The sequence below is a fragment of the Spodoptera frugiperda genome, chromosome 27 (assembly GCF_023101765.2).
Source record: "Spodoptera frugiperda isolate SF20-4 chromosome 27, AGI-APGP_CSIRO_Sfru_2.0, whole genome shotgun sequence".
Classification (NCBI taxonomy): domain Eukaryota; kingdom Metazoa; phylum Arthropoda; class Insecta; order Lepidoptera; family Noctuidae; genus Spodoptera; species Spodoptera frugiperda.
Genome location: NC_064238.1, coordinates 92,478 through 111,835, shown reverse-complemented (window position 1 = coordinate 111,835; position 19,358 = coordinate 92,478). Strand labels below are relative to the sequence as shown.

Here is a 19,358-nt window from a genome sequence, read left to right as displayed (position 1 = left end):
CTTCGATTTTATTATACCATTTGAATGAAATAACTTTGTACTGCTACTTATTAGTTATTGGTTATATACTAATAGGCTATCGATTCCTACTTTACTGCCGTACTCGGTAACATTTAAATTATGATTGCTTAAACTAAACGATATTTTCCAAAAACAATTGCTAAGGACTGGATTAAGGTAACATTGAATGACTATGAGTATGGCGGTTAATTACTTCCAATAGTACAGACAATCTATCTTAGGCAAAACTTTTTCAATGATATTTATATTTTCTATGGCACAAAATGCATATATTTACAATAATCTAATTAGTGGTATTAAAGACTTATCGTGTCAATAGATTTTTTATGTAAAAGATGTGAATGATACAAATATTTGTTCTAATTCAATCGATTGCCATATTTCTTGAGTATGTTCTCAGGGGATGTAGCATATAATTAGATAATAAATAATTGTTCGGAGTACATTACGTGTACATGTAGTTTGATAAATTAATACATGAATCAATGAGTACATGAATGTACTTGAATGTATTTTGTTAAGTACAAAAGAATAACTAAATGTTGAGACTTTGAAACAAATTGTTTAACTTTTATTAAATTGCATTGCAATATGACTTTCTATACATACTCAAATTTACTCTACTTCTCGTCTTTAAATGAGCAAAAAATTGTAATCAATCGATAAGGTACGAATTTTATGACGGACGTCCTGTCGCGGGTACTCACAAGCAATATCTAAATAATTCGGCATGATATCAATATGTTACATCATTGGAGGACAAACATTAGATACTCCTTTATCAGCTCTAAAAAATATAATGGCGGAATTCCCCCAAATATTTTGGCAAAAACGAATATAGGCTCCGACGGTACCTACATTATACCATAAGTAAAAAAAAATATTATGCATATTTGAAAATGGTAATCTATTCTTTCAATTCATATTGAAATAGTATTTTAAAAAGCTATGTACATAGATCTTAACAATATTCAAACAAAAAATGCAGTGAGGTCTATACATAATTTAAACTTAGCGCGTTGAAGTCTTTTAAAAGGGATTAAATTTTAAAACTTACTAAACAAAATTTTGCAATTATTTTAATACTTTAACGCTTATTTTACAATGAACGTGTGTGTCGAGTTCGTAAGTGTGCGTTGTATGACAACAGACGGCGTGTTCAGAATGGTCCCCCTAAATAGTAATAATACGAGGTGTCGCATGTCCGTGCGTACTTGACAGTGGCCGATTGTCGGCAGGTGTCTGCGCTCGTCTCGCGGCTCGCCTGCATGTAATCCTACTTCCTCAGTCCACAGTGGCGTGATTATGATCAATATTGACGCAGATGTGTCACTGTACCGTCGCATTACGTAATAATATCAACGTTTGTTTAGCCAGTGGTCGCTGCAAGGACGAGCCTGCCCTGCTGCCAGCCACCGGCGCTGCTGGCACCCGGCGGCACCCGGCACTGCATGCGACACCTCACTCGCACTATTATATAATATTCCTTCGCCTAATCAAGCGACTACTATCAGAGCTACATGTCGTCTCCACTTACTTCGAGCTGTAAGGCTTAACATAACCTTAAGGATGTTAACAACAGATACCTGAATCCAATTCAATTAATAGAAATTATTGGAACCCATGCATCGCACCTGGTCACCAACTATTTCAATCGTAAGTATAAGGGTGCTCGTAAATAAATCACACACAGAACACGACCGTTTTCATGAAAACGCTACGAAAAGCATGTAACGTACGCAACACCGGGGGAAAATCGTGAAAAGTCATGTGTCGACGAAATCAGCCGTTCTGGAGGTCACGACGTGAGAATCAGCTGATCGGGTGAAAAGTTGTACCGAGTATCGAGAGTAGAGTATGATGGGAGTACTCACCGGCTGCGGTCATCAGCCACCACCAGCAGCAGCAGGCGGTGACGAGCGCCCGAGCGCCGGCCATTTCAGCGGCAGCGCATGACACGCGCGCTCTCGCCGGCCGCCCCGGCGGACTGAGCGCGGCTCGATCGATGCTCGCTCGCGCCTCTCGGACACGCACCCTCCGGCAGCAGCCCCGCCCCGCCCCGCCCCGCCCCACCCCGCCCGCGCACAGCCCCCGCCACCATTTCCCGAGTTTCCTCGGAGAGCGCGCGCGCTGCCCTCTTTTCTGGCGGATCGCTGACCGCCCCTAATTGATTGGGCCCGTTCTCTTGCCGAACACGTTTTAGGTCAGTTCAGCCGCAGAGCCTCTGCGCCCCGTTCTTAGAAACTCGATCTTAACTGAGGGGTGAACTGCGATGAAATTCAAGCAGTACTTATATAGATGAAGCTAAATCTCTATTAATTTACTTATACAACATGTTGTAAACAAACTTTTCCAAATAATTTTCCCATACAATTTTCTGACACACGGAGAACTGAAAAGTATAACTAACTTTTTTGACAGATTGAGTACACATAAATAACAATCGTAGCGACAGTCGTCACATTTTAAAATTGTATTTTATGAAAAGGGTTTTTATTTTTATTTGTGTAGAGTTTCTCTCTAAATGTTAAGTTATTCGATTTGAGTTCACGTCTCTCGCCTTGCCAACGCGAGCCTTCAATGAAGCGCACTGAAATAAACAGGAAATAACTACATTTTTCGCCTTCCTGTCAATAATTGAATCGAGTCTCTGAAAATGGTTACAGAAATTCTGAAAATTCACTTTCCGGGCCTAAACTAGGCTATGCAAAAGTTACAATACTTTTCTCATTTCGTTGTTGCGGAAAATAAAAAGAAATGAAAGAGACGGGAGTTTGGTTTTTGATATTATTTCTATTCATATTTTATTTTTGCAGTTGTCAAGACTTCGTACCGAGACGCAGACGACCTAGTTATTGGAAAATAGATCGTTATCACTTGGACACAGGAAGCCATTTCGTCTAGCAATATCTAAACTGGAAACCAAAACAAAGATAGAAAAATGTTTTATTTAGCTAAAGTTTAAATAGGCAAAAACTAATATTTTACTTACTGCCTTACGTAGAGTAATTTAATGGTTACTTAACCCAGTCCTTAACAATTGTTTTCGGAACAACATCGGTACTAAAGAAATATTTAAGTAAAATGTTTAAATGTCTCTGAGTGCAGCAGTTAAAATATTAGTTAGCTGTCGTTATTTAAACTGTTAATTTTTGATAACTTTCAAATCGTGCAGCATACATCGACAGCCCATAGTTACCACTGCCTGGCTATACGCCTCCTCCACTAGTGAAGGTGAAGGTGTATGATAATCTCTACGCTACGCGAGAAAAATCGCATGTTAAGGTTCAGATTTATTTCATCACAAAATGCAGCAGTACCCATACCTCTGTCAAATGTGTAGTCCCTTAGTCGACTCTTATGATATCCGTGGTAAAAGAAGGGTATTATTAAATAGTTTAAATGGATTAATTGAACTTAATACGACAGACTGATTGTAGTGGATTGTAGGTATAACAACGCATGTAACAAACTATTATTTTTGATAGGTACGGTATAATTATCACAGTTTCGCAACAGTATGTAACTTTTCCTCGTAGTCTGAACTGGAATCTGGATCTCGAAATGGCTTAACCTAGCAATAAGAAATGGCATAATTATATTCGTAATAATTAGTATCTATGCACATTTCAGCGTACAACATTCACATATCTAGACGTATCTCTTAAACTTTATTTTTGCCATAACTCATGTATGGTGCATATATTAACAGGAATACCAGGTGCAGGATGCAAGACCGAGACAGATATTTGTGAATCAAAAAGATTTTGCGGGAAAACCCGCGGCCTGTTTTAATTCTAAAGAAACCGGTCTGAAGTACCAACTTCCTGTTACTTTATGATCAACGGGCCTAGTGTGTGTTTTTTTTACAATAACGCAATCGAAGCGTTACCGCTTTTAACTAAAGTTAGGCAATCAGATCGCTGAACGCGCCAAACTTCATAAACAACTTGAAAACGTTAAGGTAAAACAAACTCGCACTAAGCCCTCTGAAATAAATTTCACAAATGAATAAATCAAAGAATATAAATGCAGAGTATGAGTATTTAAAAGTAAGACTACCAATCAAGAATCTCCGTTTGTAATGGGGCATGTAATAGTTCGTATTATTCTTAAGCATTTAATTTTAACAAACTGTCGACCAGTTAAATGTATAAGTATACCCCACTACACTCCCACCGATTGTCCGAAAATATCTACAGTATTGCAGATCCCGGATTTTGAAATCTCAGTAATAAAATAACATGCAATCTTAAAATTATATTTCTGCCTTTAAGCTCGCAAGATAAGCTCCGTTGTCATTTTAACTAAAAAAAAAAAATCCAATCAAAAATTCCATTCTTTATCGTATTAAATAATTAAAATTTTATTCAAGCATTTCTTTATCGTCTTACAAATGTAAAAGTGTATTATGTTAAGGCCCTTTTCAAAACAACGAATTCTAGCATATTTGAACAACTCGATTTCATTTTTGAAGAACAGCCTGTGGCACTATTGCTGTCAAACTCAGACATTTAGAAACTTGACAGCTGACATTGTCAGCAATGAAATGTCAAGCATTGTTTAGGATCGATTGTAAATTCAAAACAAAATCAAATCTTGTAAACATTTACGCCTCTTTACCATGTTATTTAGAAATCCAACTGATTAACTTTATAACATCGCAAGTATTATGTTCGGAAGAATTCATGTGGTAGATTTTCTAATTGGCGTCCCTGAATTCTCCATAAAACATAAATTGTTAGCGATCGTAATCAGAAAACAACGCAAATGAAAGTAAAACGGGGTTATTATGATGTTTTCGTAGACACGTGTGCTAAGTATCCATCCAACATCGCCGTGAGACACTACGTGGATGGAGTGTACAAGACCTACACGTACTCAGAGCTTTACGGCGTCTGTGAATACTTATCACAAAAACTACAACTCCTGCAATGTAACAGAGGCGTAATTGGACTAGTTTCAGAAAGAAACATCATCATACCATGTATCATAGCTGCGTAAGTACTTACTATCGTCGTCTTAGTGCAACTGATTATGTAAGAAACTAAATCATTTGTTTTAAAAATAACAATTTACTATTTCAGAGCCCACAAAAATTGCACAACATTCATGTTTGTGGACCCCAACCAAGATGTAGATTTATTAGCTAAAAATATTGAATTCACAATTATAATGACAATCAGGACAAATGATCAAGATCCTAATGCAGAGGTGTTTGGTAAAAAGCCAGAACAAATTGTTGCAGTGTTTGATTTAATAATATGTTTTTATAACTTTGATAATGGCAATGAGCCACATATTCTACATGTGCCTCAACACTCATTTATTGCTTTAACTTCTGGTAGCACAGGTGAACCAAAACAAATTCAGGTTCCTATTCAATGCATCCAGCCAAACATAGATGACTTAACTAAAATGTTTAACGTCACCCCAGAAGATGTCATATTCTTCTCAACACCCCTCACATTTGACCCGTCCATGGTAGAAATATTACTAGCATGTATGAATGGAGCCTCTCTACTTATTGCACCAGACCGGACAGATGTGTTGTTCCCAGAAAACAAAGCTAATTCCATCACAATTTGGCAAACAACACCATCAAAGTTTTTACAATACTCCAATACAGACATTAGAGACAAAATTCTAAGTCAAAACTCAACTCTTAAAATATTAGCACTTGGCGGAGAACCTTTCAATGGTGTTAAAAGAATAAAGGAATTGAAGCACTTGCATAACAAGACCAGATTGTTTACTCTGTATGGAGTCACCGAGATGTCATGCTGGGCTAGTGTTGCTGAACTTGATCTGAACACCATTACAGCAGACAGGGAAGTACCCCTGGGTAACTGTCTCTCTGAAACAGAAATCATAATTGAAGATCACAAGGGAAAGTCCAACACAGGGAAAATTATATTAGGTAACTTACTATTTAATAAGATTAGCCTAATGTTTTGTGTAATGTCACTTGTTTTATATTACTCACTCATACTTTGTTTCATTTTCAGTCAGCAAAAGTAGAAAATGTGTCATTCTAAATAAATCAAAAGGCCGCGAGGAACAAAATTCATTAAAATTTCTGGACACCGGTGACATTGGGGAAGTTAAAAGTGGCACTATATACTACAGAGGAAGAAGGGATGACGTCATCAAGAGGTTTGGGCACAAGGTCAACTTGATGAATATTGAGGCTGCTATAATGCAGTGTCCAAGAGTAAAAACATGTTCATGTCTTTGGTTACCAAAACCGATGCTACTAGCTGTGTACTTCTCATCAGAGACACTGAGCAGCCAAGAACTGTCAGACTTTTTAAAATGCAAACTTGATGATAAGCATTGGCCTGACAAAATTATAAGGGTAGATAATTTACCCACCAATTCTCATGGGAAAGTATCAAAATATACTCTGTGTAGCATGTTGGAAAAATTGATGAAAGTGCCACTAACTGAAGATTCGATAAAAGTGTCTTTCATGAAGGAACTGAAGGCTACTATAGGTACAAACTTTATATATGACCAAATTAAAGATAAAGACTTCTTTGCATTGGGTGGTACATCTTTTCTGGCTATATCTCTTTGTAACAGCCTGTCCCTAGCTTGTCCACAATTTGGAAAGTTGATTCTTCCGTACCTAATGACACAGAAGCACACTATAGATGAGATCATGCAGATAGCCTATAAACAGCTATGTATGGATGAGACTAAATCGAGAAAGCGTCTTAAACGGACGAGGAATGAAAGTGACACTGCTGCTATAGATGAGTTTGTGAAGAGATCAAGTCTGCGGTCAATCAGCTCTGTAGAGTTTGCTACAATATGGAGATATGACACGGGCAAATGTGTGGATGCTTCACCAGTATTGTTTCAGTCAGGATAGTAAGTATACCCATATTGTTATAGCATTATTTACCACTTGAGGAACAGTGAGTTAATACTTACTATTTTTAAGGTAGTTTATTAATAAAATGCGCCTATTACTTTTACATAGCAACCAATTGATTATTGACACAAGAATATTATTTGATCCTTTAATTATTTTTCATTAATTTGCTTACAATGTAATTTTATATGCTTATTACCTTTACACCTTGTGTACCTAAATAGTACCTAGACAAAAAGTTTATATAATGATTATTATCATGCCTTTTATGAATGTACCGAAATTAGGTAACTATCTCTACTTCTGACATCATCGAGTCATTTACGACGGAAATAACAATTTGGACATTCTACTCTGCAAATCAGCAAGTGACACTTCACCATTCCGGACACGTACTATAAAATAAAAACACATTTTATTATCCAAGGGACATACTATGAAATATTATTTGACTGTGGTGCGAATAACCATAGCGCATGGCGCAGAAACTCCTGACCCTTATCCTCCAAATTCCACCTATTAAATTAAAGCTTCAAGATGTACAACTCTTACAATCCGACCTTATTACTTTTCCAGCAACCTGTATGTAACAGTGGGCAGTCATTCAGGGCAGATTGTTATACTAGACGCAATAACCAGCGAGCTCCAGGCCAAGTTTCTGATAAAGTCGAGGATCGAAGCTGCTGTCCTGTGTTACTACGACGCAGACATCACTCCGCCGTGCGGCGTGGTCGGCGGGTACGACGGCACCATCATCTGCTTCTGTCTGGACACCTTCAAGGAGAACTGGAGAGTCAGTATAGACTCCATGATCAAGAGCAAGGCGGTCTGTGTCAAGGGGCAGCTGTATGTCGCCTCTTACGACGGCAATGTTAGATGTCTTGACATCTTGGTATGTCCATTTTAGATCAAAATAACACTTTTTATTTTAAAGCATAGTGGTTGCACTGGAATACTTTTTGTTTATGTGGTGTTTAGCGTAAGGCATTCATATGATCATAATATATAATAGGAGGTAACGCTTGATCATAAAGCGTTACTTCCTTGTTCTTGTTACCATTACAATATATTATTAATATTTAATGTTCTGTTTATAGCTCGCTATAAATAATACCTATAATAAATGGTGTTAAATACCATATAATTGAGCAGCTTGAACAATTTTTGATAATACATCACGCTGATATTAATATATTACCTATACATTAATATGTTGTTGTTCGTGATTAACACATTCTCCTTATTTTCGCTTAACAATCTATCGATTTATTAAATCATTGACCTGTTATCAGAACGTTATCATATATTGAGCTGTCTGTTACCTACATTATCATATCCATTATGTAGGTATGACTAATACAATAATATTCCAACTTAATTGCTCTCGCATTATTCTACTTCAGTGGGCGTATATCAATATTAACGCAGTTGGAACAAAGCAACTTATATGTAGTTCAAAACATAATCTACGTATGGTGCTAGGTACCTATGTAGGTTGTAAGTAGTATTAGTGTCGCTGGCTTATGTAATTAGATAGATAGTTAGGTACTTATATTCCACCACCAAAACATCACTACTCGCCAGGGGATAAAATATCTTCTTAACCACTCGCCAGGGGAAGATGAAGGGGTCTCTCTCACTTACACAAGATTTTCTACTTTGAATTTAGGGTAGAATATCAGTTTTCAGTAACTAAAGCTTGAAACATGAACACCTAGTAAAACTATAACTTTCATTTTTAGACAGGAACGACAGATGTTACGATAAACATTTGCGACCAAGCCATATCTGCTGACCTGGTGCTTGCGAAGGAAGAGTACGTGATACTTGGCTCATTGTCAGGTGTGTGCGCCTGTATCCATACCACCAGCAACACAGTGGCCTGGCGCGGCTTGCTGGGGAGCCCGGTCTTCGCTAGCCCTGTTCTATATGACAACGATAAATACGTAGTATTCGCTGAAGTATCTGGCGATATACACTGCAGAACTGTGGAAAAGGGTATCAAGGTAACCAGTAACCACTATACCTACCAGTTTTATTTACTGCCAATTTCTATATTATATGACTATAATTTGTAATTTCAGATTTGGAGTTACCAGGGTGTAAAAGGAAATGTGTTTTCTTCAGTGTATATAAAGCAAATCGATAAACTGAAATGGCAAATGGTATTTGGCTGTCATGATAAGTGTGTGTACAGTCTTGCTGTTAAAAACTTCCAACCAACTCTTCTTTGGAAGACCCAGCTTACATCCCCAGTATACTCAACACCTAGTGGTTTGAATGATAAACTAATACTGGCTGCATCAAATAATGGGAAGCTGTGTATTCTAGAAGCAGAAACTGGAGTTTTGATAGAAGAATACAGTCTGCCTAATGAAATATTTTCAACACCAGTTATGTATGGTGACTTTATTTATGTTGGGTGTAGGGATGACCACTTGTATTCAATTAGATACCTTTTCAAATCATGATATCCAATTCAACTAGTCTATCAATAAATTGGTATAAAATGTAAATTATTTACAAGTTAAGAATAAATTTCCAATAAAGGATTAATAATAATTTGTTATGTGTCATGTACCTGTTACTATTTATTTACAAAATAAAACACTCCTCTATAATTATAACTTTTATTTATGATCTTACACAACATATAGGTATAATGAGCATTCATAAATTTTGACTTGTTATAAGTATGATATGGTTACAGAATCAAACAATTATCCAATTGGAATGCATAACTTTCTGGTACAAATATCCTAGCACTTGTGCAGATCATACAGCTTTGTATACTTAAAAAGCAGCTATAAATAAAGTATAAATTCCTTTAAATAATATTTCATTTTTGGCAATAAAATGCATAAAATCAGTTTTGGAACGACTGGGAGCATTGTACATACATAATACTTGACCTACAATAAGCTCTTATATTGTTAACCCAAAATCCCTGGAGTATTGTTATTGTTGCCAGAACAGTTCTTAAACAAATATAAAATTAACAAGCAATGTACATAAACATGATACTAAAGTACAGTTCACTGTTCCTCCTCTCCAAGCTCCACTTTTACTTTGGAGAAGTCAAAGTCTTCACCAGTTCCATACTTGTATATTTTAATCACATCTAAGCAGGTAGTCTCGAAGTGTGTGGTAGCATCATATGACTCAGAAATAAAGATCTGGCTCTGAGTACCATCATCAATGGGCTCATAGTAGTCTGACACCGACACAAATTTCTGTCGGATGGGGCCAAGCAGATCTAAGCCAGGCTTGATCTCACTCTCAGGATCATTGGTTTCAACAGTGGTGGACACCATAGCAATGAACCAGCCCTTGGCAGCTACCTGGTGTGTGTATGACACCACTGATATGTAGATATCAGAATGCCTGCCCACTTGCTTCTGAGGAATGATAATTTGAGTGGACAGAGCATCCTTCGTGTTTGGAATAGGATGGTCCAATAAACAGATGCAACGGATCACCTGGGCCTTCTTGCGAACACGGTCAGGAACATAGCTGGGGTCACAGTACACTTGCTTGCACTTGGCTATTTCATTGCCAGAGCGCACACCAACAACTTTGCCACCTTCTCCAAGGACAATCTCATCTATGGGTTTGTCCAACATGTAGGTGCCTCCATAAATAGCAGAGAGACGAGCAAAGCCCTGAGGCAGCTCTCCCAGACCATACATAGGGTACAAGTATGGAGATTTTCCATACCTAGCAAGGGAATCGGAGTACAGTTTAATACGGCGAATGGTTTGAATAGCTGGTTGCTGGAGGTAGTTATCATTGAGGTAGAGGGCCAGTGCGTGCCCAGTGAAGTCTTGGGTATTCTTGTCGAGACCAAACTTGTCATACAGCGACTGCATGTTGGCTGTGTTCGGGTCTAAGTCTTTCCAGGTCTTGGCGTCATCTTCCTGGAAATCTTGAACGTAAATAAGGAAATTCCGGAAGCGTCTCTTCTCGAACATCCCCATAAGATCCGATGCCAGCGCCTCCTTTTGGTCGACGGGGACCTTGGAAATCTTTCCGCCTTTGTAGACATAGCTGCCTTCCACAGACTTGAATTCCAAATAACGAGTCACACCCGTGTGAATGAGCAGCTTCACAAGGAGGCCATTGGCCATCAACAGCTTGGGAATCAAATCTACATTCCAGTCGCGACCTCGACCGTATGTTTCATCGGGAGCCGGTGCGTTGAACTTTGCGAACAATTCTTCTAACGGGGTAATTGACGCAGATTCACCACCGTAGTACTTATTACGATCAATGTGCAATACCTTTTTTCCGGACACGGAAAGCATTCCACTTAGGATGCACTCCTTCAAACCCGTTCCCAGAACTATTGCGTCGTATTCTTCATCCATGTTGAGGGATTTATGAGAAGTTTTTCCAATACGAAAACGCTAACCGGGTGGTAAATGTCAAAATGTCGGAAAGAATATGGCCGACTTCGATGACGACGACGTGTGAGTTAGTGTTGCGTAAGCAAATATTATGAAAACAGTCGATATCATTGTTTATTTACGTGGCAACTAGGAATATAATGATGTCGAGAATCAATCAAAAATTATTTTAGGCATAATTAATTTAAATTATTAATATCCTATCAAGTGGAATGCAAATATTACCGCGATGAATTATATTATGCTATCATTACATGGCTGATGGCATATATTTATTATATGCTTATATACATTTATTTATTCAGTCACGACTTTAATAAAAACAAATCTTTAAAACCAACCTTTAAAAATAATGTTAATATTCTATGCGAGACTTTCAGCAGTGATAGTGAAGTTTTACCTTAATAACCATAACGACTATCTACAAAGCAAATCATGAAGTGTCAAATACATTTAATAAAATTTTAACCTTGTCCTTTCAAGATCATTTAATAATGAAATTAACGGTTAAGAGAGGATTTTTGCGGTTATTGTTGTTGTGTTATAATTTTTCACATAATATACGAGTACCTACAGTCGTAGTTATTTAATTAGAATTAAAGTAGGTATTTAGAATATAATATATAAACAAATTAAATAATAAAATATTTATAAAAGTAATATAATCAGAAATTAATAATAGAGCATATTCTGTTCAATAAATAGCAACGATGCGATACGATTTTACATTTGGCAATCCTACAAATGTCATGTCACGTCATGTGTCAAATACGTCAAACGACCAAGCAGGAAAGAAGCAAATGTCATGTCAGACAGTCAGTCATTGAGTTCAGTCAGTTACTTGTCTCGTCTTTTTTGCTTGTTTTTAAGTTTCGTACTCTGTCGTGTGTAATCGCTCTGTGGTGATCAAACAATTATTTTCAAACTTCTAAGAATATGCAAACCCATGTATCAACAAGACTCGTCTATTCTTTTCGTGATATTCGAAAATATTTGAGTTAGTGAAGTGTGAATCTGTGAACGGATGACTTCCTACCATATGTTTGATTTCGTACGGCACATTATCCCTAATTCAGTAACAACATATACGTCTAAACACGGTGTGACGATACAACACTTTTAAATGAAAGGTAAAAGTGGGGTAAACTCCGTTCAAATGAATAAAAATGTCAACAGAAGGCAGTGGAGAGACACCTTCTACTGTGCCATGTTTACCCGGGGCTCCAGAGCAGACTTACCTGTTTCCAAAACCGAAAGGTCACTCGAGATCTGTAAGTCATGGAGGCACTCCAATGCTCGCGGGGAATCCCACCGCTCCGAGACCATCACTCAAATCAGCGATGCGCGGCCACCAGCGCGCTCTGTCCCATGGACAGATCGGCGAGGGCGGGCGGCCCACCAGCGGCCCCGGCCACAGCCGAGCCGGCAGCCGCACAGACTTCATCCTGCCGCCAGGACACCGCGACCCGCCGCCACCCACCACACAGCCGCGCCATGGCTCCGTGCGGATGCACTCCCGGCAGGCGTCGCGCTCCGACTCCATCTACACCATCCGACGCACGTCTGTCGTCAGCCCCTGGAGGCGAGCGGCCTTCTGGCTGCTGCGGCGCCAGCAGCCCACTGTTGATACTCGGCACCTCATCATCACTCCCAACCACTTGGTGCCAGACAAAACGCCTCTCAAAGATCATCCTAACGGGAAAAGATGCGACAATAAAATTAGGACTACAAAATATACCTTATTATCATTTTTACCCAAGAATTTATTTGAACAATTCCACAGAATTGCAAATGTGTACTTTATATTCATAGTGTTGTTGAACTGGGTGCCTGCGATCAGTGCGTTCGGTAAAGAAGTGGCCATGTTGCCAGTGTTGTTTGTACTCGGTGTGACGGCCATCAAGGACTTATTTGAAGACAGAAGGAGAAATAATTCTGATAATAGAATAAACAACTCGTTCTGCAGAGTCTTCAAAAAGTGAGTACAGCATACCATTTTTCTGTTATGTACTTATTATGGTTTTATTTATTTATTACTATTAAGGCATGTCAACAGAATAAACATTAATAAAAACAAGTTTTCAATACAACTGTCATAAAATAATTACCAATGTTATGAATGTGTAAAGTACCTATTTCTTTATTGTGACAGTCGCTGTATCTTTATTCTAGAATAGTATAGAACCCTAAAATCTCAATAACATAACACAAAAAAGGTTATACTTGGTATTAAATCTTATCTGAGCTTACAAACACATAAAAATTAGTCTTCTAATCCAACAAATTAAAAATCTTCAATTAAATATCTACCTTCATAAATCTTTTATGAGGTATTCAAGCAATAACAAGCTCTAAAATAAATAAACACATGTTTAAATGAGATCCTTTTGTTTATTTGTTTGATGCAATTAACATTAATCATATCTCTATATGGCACATAAAATGTCCATTAAAAATTTAAACAATAAAATAATGCAATAAGGCAGCTAATCAAATTGCCATTTTATTCCAATTGATAAATACATTTATTTAACAGTATGATAAACGGCCCTTTGCGTTTCACAAATGATGTATTAAAATACCTAATTAGACCCTGTTACGCAGAAAAGATCCAACCATTAGCCAGTGTAATACACTACTAAATTTCAAATACATAGGTACTGTATCATATTTTTTTATATCTGCCTAATTTTAAACTTGATTTAACTAGTTACTCAAAAGTAATGAAATGTTGGCTGGATGTTTTCTGCTCAACTGGGTCGAATTGGATGCAATGGGTACCTACTCCAGAATTACCAGGATAAACTATTATTGTCCAAAAATAGTGTAGGAACCGGTAAATATTGACGAAAATATCACCCAATATTAACTACAATGGCTATTGTTTTATGTTGGGTAACTAGTTTAGTTAAAAGGAAAATCCTTATTCTGAATTTGTTTCGCCTTTAACACTATCATAACTTCATAAGTGTGTTGTATAAAATTGTTTGTGTACACTAAAGCTAAGTGGTGTGATAGTTTGGGCTTGTAATCTACTGATTAGCGATGGAATCATTTACGGTGCTACCGCCGAAGGTACTTATTTCGGTTAATCGGCTAAATCAGGCGCGATAACGATCGGACGAAAGCTTCTAGAATGTAGACACTAGAAGTTTTTCTTGTGACGTCGCCGTCCGTACTGTATTTACGACACCCACTCAAGAATTACTTGATATATGAGCCAGTTATACTTTACTACCCGCCCATTATTTTAAATGTCATCACCATAAGCCTAATTTCGTCCTGGATATTGGTATCTAGGTCTTTCTAATGACAAGGCATCGAGCTAAATATCACCTCTTAATATCCAACCACTGCTTACGCCAGTAGCCAATCCGTGATACTGCGCTAAATATGGCCTCGTGCCATTTAGAGGGTGCCAGTTATTCAAAACAATGCGTGCAGGTCCCTGAATACACAGAATTATTGTACAGTATTTATATATGTACCACCTGTGTACACCAGTACACACGGTGCGAAGAGCCATCGTCACGAAACGGTTAACAACGTAAAACGAAATGTAAATTGCGACCCTCGTAATCTCCTTTTTGGTTTAAATTCGAGCTCTTGTCACGGTCACGCGGATGTAGATTCCGGCAGTGCCCGCAGCAATTAATGGTAATGATATTAAATATTTCTGCGCCACTCAAACTCGACAGTTGCGTATTACCTATATCAAGCCATCGGTCCGGTTGTCGTATTCGAACGTCCATGACAATTAAGCCCAAAACAGGACAATGACTCTAAATAAATAATGTGCTATCATCCTTGTCTGGTTGCGGTTGTGGAGAACGGACAACCGACATTATTTCCTTGTAACATACTGATAATATTTGGCTGAATCTGGATAAAACTCAGTGTAACTAACTAACCCAAATCTAATTGACAACAAGCCAAAAGTTTGTTATAGTTATATGAAAAATCTCAAAACAATCGAACAAATATTTTTTTGCCGCTCTGTAACTCACAGAAATATTCCCAATTCTAAGCTATACTTAAATACAATATAAGTAGTATATCTCATGACATTTTATTACACAAAAATACGCTTTAGTTCTTCATAATTATACGCAAGTGCGTCAATTAATCAAGCGGAGATGCCTCAAGGCGGTGCAGGTTTACGCGTTAACTCCGACACGCGGTCGATAATGTCGAGGATACGTCCGAGGACACATCCGATATAAGGGTAAATACTAACGTTTAATTATGCATTCACCATGGGGATTTAGGGCCATAGGAAAATGGTTAGTTATAGAAAATGCAAATGCAAAATAAAATGGTACGCGCCCGGCATACTGTAACTAATATGAAGTTCAACCACCCACAATAAGAGTAAATCGCTGTTTAGTTACTATCCTAATTTTTATTTCTCGTGTTTGTTTATGTTGAACTGGCAACATAAACAAACAAACTGATTTATTGTTGGCAAAATTTGAGTTCATCGTGTCCAACAATTCTGCATTATTATTCTGCACTCTCTTATGGTAAATGGTAACTAACAAGTTAAAAACAGTCAAAGCTCCGAGCCACAGATATTGATGAAATTTAGACATAAAGATAGACCATGACCTCGATTAACACATAGGATATTAATTTAATCGCGGCAGCGTGGGCGGAGCGGTAGTCCTAGTTAGGTCCAAAAATATGGAATAACGTTACTACCGACCTTTTCGTAATGGAGCGCAAGTCCAGTGTCGTGTCTATGGAACGCATAAGTAATTCATTCGACATATACGGTGAATTTCTTATGATGTTTGCCACAGCAAGTGGTAAGGCGGTTCGGCCACTAGAGTAATAAATTACCCATAAATATTATAAGCGTATCATGGAAACTAACTTGTTTACCCGTAAACTATTCCGATATTTATTTATTCCATTAGAGAGTTTAACACATTATCTTTGAGATATTGTTCTATTAACTACTTTTTACGACTTAACATTGGTGTAACTATCTGAAAAATAAGCTACAAAATATATCTTTGTTTGTCGTCGAAGGTATGCATCTTCTATCTATCAAAGTAAAACATGTGCATCGCAAATCAATTTGAAATAAGTGCAGAGCTATAATAACATTCAAAGCGTAATAAGATTTGATTAAAGTAAATGGGCATCACGTGAGAACATTATCCGTAATACACATACCAGGAAAATCTATCATCATTCTGCCTTTAACGGTCAACTAAACCGTATAACTATGTAGGATATACAAGCTAATGTCGTATCAATTTCTAGATATTGGCAGCCGGTCAACACTAAATGCAAATGGCTGTAGGCTATGTGACTAACATTTTAGTCACAAAGAGGAAAGTTTGGCTTGTATTTGTGTTCACAGATAAAACGAGTACAATGTCAAACGGCAGGCCGGAACTACGGCTGTTTTTGAGCACGAGCCGGCTGATCGATTACACGTCAAACGTTTCATACGTTCGACAAACATCGTACAAGTTCAAAGCTTTCACGCGCACACCTCGTTAAATGTAATTTCGATTGATTTTGTTGAGATTGTTCGGTGAAGACCTCAAGGCCGGCACTCGCAGCCTTTGTTGTTGTCTGTGTTTGTAAACTAATATTGGTAAACGTTTCCTGATTACTAAGCAAACAATCAAATCGTATGACAATTTCTACTGGAAAGTAAAAATGACGATTTAATTTAAATAAGTTTTATCTTTTAAAACTTACTTACATTGACTTAATACTTTCACAATTCACACTTATTTCGTGTTGATGGCAACTGTCGAAGCTACAATAATTATTGTTGACACGCAAACAATTGTTTGATACACGCACTGACTCACGAAGAAAATTGACCAATAGGGAGGTACCTAGTGTACCTACCTGCCAGTAAAGCAAATGATCTTACGTCTAGAAAACCTTCATCATTATTAATGACCGCTCGTTAATTAGGTCACGCTAATTTATTCTCTTTTCTTGCTGAGGTAAACTTACCTGTTAGTATAGTTAGTTATTTAAAAAATATTGACCATGATCTTATACTTAACTACTTTAATTTAATCTATTTTACATTGACGTAGGATTTTAAATTAACTGCCAACAGAGTCAACTATAAAATGATATAGTTAAGGATACTATTAAAATTCATACTTATAAAACAGTTTGCGTACCAGATGCGTTTAACATTGAAATCTTGCGTAAAATCAACAAAAACTAGAGTAAACGAGCTATGGTTTACAGCTTAATCGTGTTACTGTTTGATGAGGCAACTCGTCTAGATTCAAGCAACATTCGGAGCTCATAATCTTGAGCGATAAACGACGCGGCGGATTGTGTAGCAAACATTTAGTTGGCTTAATTAGTTAATTTAATAGGTCTCACGAGTTTAAATACAAAGCCAAATTAATGTTAATGCTGTGTATTATTAACATCATATACCTAACTAGACTGGATTAAAATTACATTAACTAAAATTCTAGTATTTTCTAGCTATACCGTGGCAACCCAATTAGATTCAGAGATAGCCTCAGATTTAGGATGTTTATTCATAGCCTGTTAAGTAGAGTGTGAACGTCTGCGGACCGCGTGTTGTAACTCGTAACCCAGCAACATCTAACATTGCATCACTCGAGGAAAGATTTGTACTCCGTTCCAATATAATGTAATGTTATTTATAAGCTACATAACCTCCTGTCACGTTTAATCACAATTATGTTTGCTACTCCTCCAACCACATCGATAACTGAACTTGTATTAGTTAGTTAATCCTGACTCATAAATATTAATTGTTCATTAGATGTTTCAATCACCAGTCAAATGTATTGTTTATGGATAAAGGAACGATTTATGTCCACAATAACATTAGTGTTGACTGTCAATATTTTATTTATGATGCATTTGTATAAGTGGGAGCTTTTACCAGTGACCATTAGTAAGGACAGTGATTACGTGGCGAATGAATGTGTAATGAGGGTGTGGGGACGGGCTGGACACTCTCTGCCCACTCTGGACACGCTACCCCAGAAACTGGGTCAATGGTCAAGGTCCACTGGAACAGTATCACTCCAAAGACCTCGAAATAAAACAGCCCGTGCGTGTTTCACGGGAGTTATTACCGTTTCAACTGGGGACTAAGTGTTTCTGAAAGTTTTTTCGAATACTATGAAACTTATAATGTATTGTTCCTTAGACTAATGTAGAAGTTTAAAGACGTAATAGACATAGACGAAGAAATCGTGATGTCATGTTTTATTGCCGTAGATATAAAAATTGAAAGAAAATGTGATAGTAATATTGAACAATAAAACTATCAGATGTCAATCTTTCTGCGATATGAAGTAGATGGAAATAGCAAGTCCCTGTCCATTATCATTTGCTTTGTATCTAGATTAGTTATTCTAGTTCTTTGTTACCTCAAGTAAGGCGAAACTTCGTCAAATATGACGTGAGCGTGTTTAGACAGCGGTATCTATGTGATGGACCGAGATTATGTTATCAATGGCTTGATTCATTGATTCAACCGTACGACGACGGCGGACGTATTTTATCAATTATGATAGTACCTACAGAAAAATCAAGGTGTGATAATACCGTTGGTTGACTCGACGTGGCTTCAAAGAAATCCCCGTGCAATGTTACTGTTTCATTGTGGGTAGGTAGTTATGGAATGTTTAGTTAGTGCGCACTGCAATGCATTTCGAAGGTGACGCAATAAACTTGACGTTTTTAACAACTTCGTAAATTGTTTTGTTCTCCAACAATTAATATAAAATGTCTGAGTATTTACGACTGCAATATAAAAATAATAAAATATTTACACGAAGCCGTTAGTACGCAAAGGCATATAAATTGTGCCTGTCAAGTAATACATACATATTTTTCGAACTAATTATTCATAAATGGTTTAAGTATATTATCGTAGCATTGCGACACACAGTCAAACAAACTTAAATAGTTAAATCTGGATGTAACATTAAAATAATGTGTAGTTTAATGTCCCTTACACGTGTAATTAAACAGCCAACGGGCAGTGAGCCATGAGCCAAGTAATTAACAGCAAA

At 37.3% G+C, this 19,358-nt stretch overlaps 4 protein-coding genes across 5 annotated transcripts in view; 2 read left to right on the top strand and 2 right to left on the bottom strand.

Annotated features, from left to right (window-relative positions):
• The window catches only part of LOC118263653 (protein kinase C-binding protein NELL1), a 47,412-nt gene extending 45,369 nt beyond the window's left edge, over positions 1 to 2,043 (bottom strand). For both annotated transcript variants that reach the window (XM_050705412.1, XM_050705413.1), the window contains exon 1: positions 1,896 to 2,043. In XM_050705412.1, coding sequence (XP_050561369.1) covers positions 1,896 to 1,959 — 64 coding nt within the window. In that variant the 5' untranslated portion in view covers positions 1,960 to 2,043. The remainder of the gene's footprint in view (positions 1 to 1,895) is intronic.
• A 2,501-nt stretch (positions 2,044 to 4,544) lies between these two features.
• On the top strand, positions 4,545 to 9,522 carry LOC118263271 (beta-alanine-activating enzyme). The gene is made up of 6 exons (XM_035575156.2): positions 4,545 to 5,021; positions 5,109 to 5,941; positions 6,030 to 6,897; positions 7,478 to 7,793; positions 8,644 to 8,907; positions 8,986 to 9,522. Exons 1-6 carry the CDS (start codon positions 4,792 to 4,794, stop codon positions 9,370 to 9,372), a joined length of 2,898 nt encoding a protein of 965 aa, XP_035431049.2. The 5' UTR covers positions 4,545 to 4,791; the 3' UTR covers positions 9,373 to 9,522.
• Positions 9,518 to 11,372, bottom strand: LOC118263272 (rab GDP dissociation inhibitor alpha). The gene has a single exon (XM_035575157.2). The coding sequence runs from the start codon at positions 11,266 to 11,268 to the stop codon at positions 9,937 to 9,939; it is 1,332 nt and encodes a 443-aa protein (XP_035431050.1). The 5' UTR covers positions 11,269 to 11,372; the 3' UTR covers positions 9,518 to 9,936.
• Positions 11,373 to 12,075: 703 nt separating this feature from the next.
• Positions 12,076 to 19,358, top strand: part of LOC118281678 (phospholipid-transporting ATPase VD) — a 44,735-nt gene continuing 37,452 nt past the window's right edge. Inside the window, exon 1 of the mRNA XM_050705411.1 lies at positions 12,076 to 13,285. Coding sequence (XP_050561368.1) covers positions 12,474 to 13,285 — 812 coding nt within the window. The 5' untranslated portion in view covers positions 12,076 to 12,473. The remainder of the gene's footprint in view (positions 13,286 to 19,358) is intronic.

Excerpts from the sequence above, each read along its gene's own strand:
- LOC118263271 (XM_035575156.2), top strand. The coding sequence starts at position 4,792 with ATGAAAGTAAAACGGGGTTATTATGATGTTTTCGTAGACACGTGTGCT. Across the intron at positions 5,022-5,108 it reads ATACCATGTATCATAGCTGC|AGCCCACAAAAATTGCACAA; the intron begins GTAAGTACTTAC and ends TTACTATTTCAG. Across the intron at positions 8,908-8,985 it reads CTGTGGAAAAGGGTATCAAG|ATTTGGAGTTACCAGGGTGT; the intron begins GTAACCAGTAAC and ends TTGTAATTTCAG.
- LOC118263272 (XM_035575157.2), bottom strand. The coding sequence starts at position 11,268 with ATGGATGAAGAATACGACGCAATAGTTCTGGGAACGGGTTTGAAGGAG.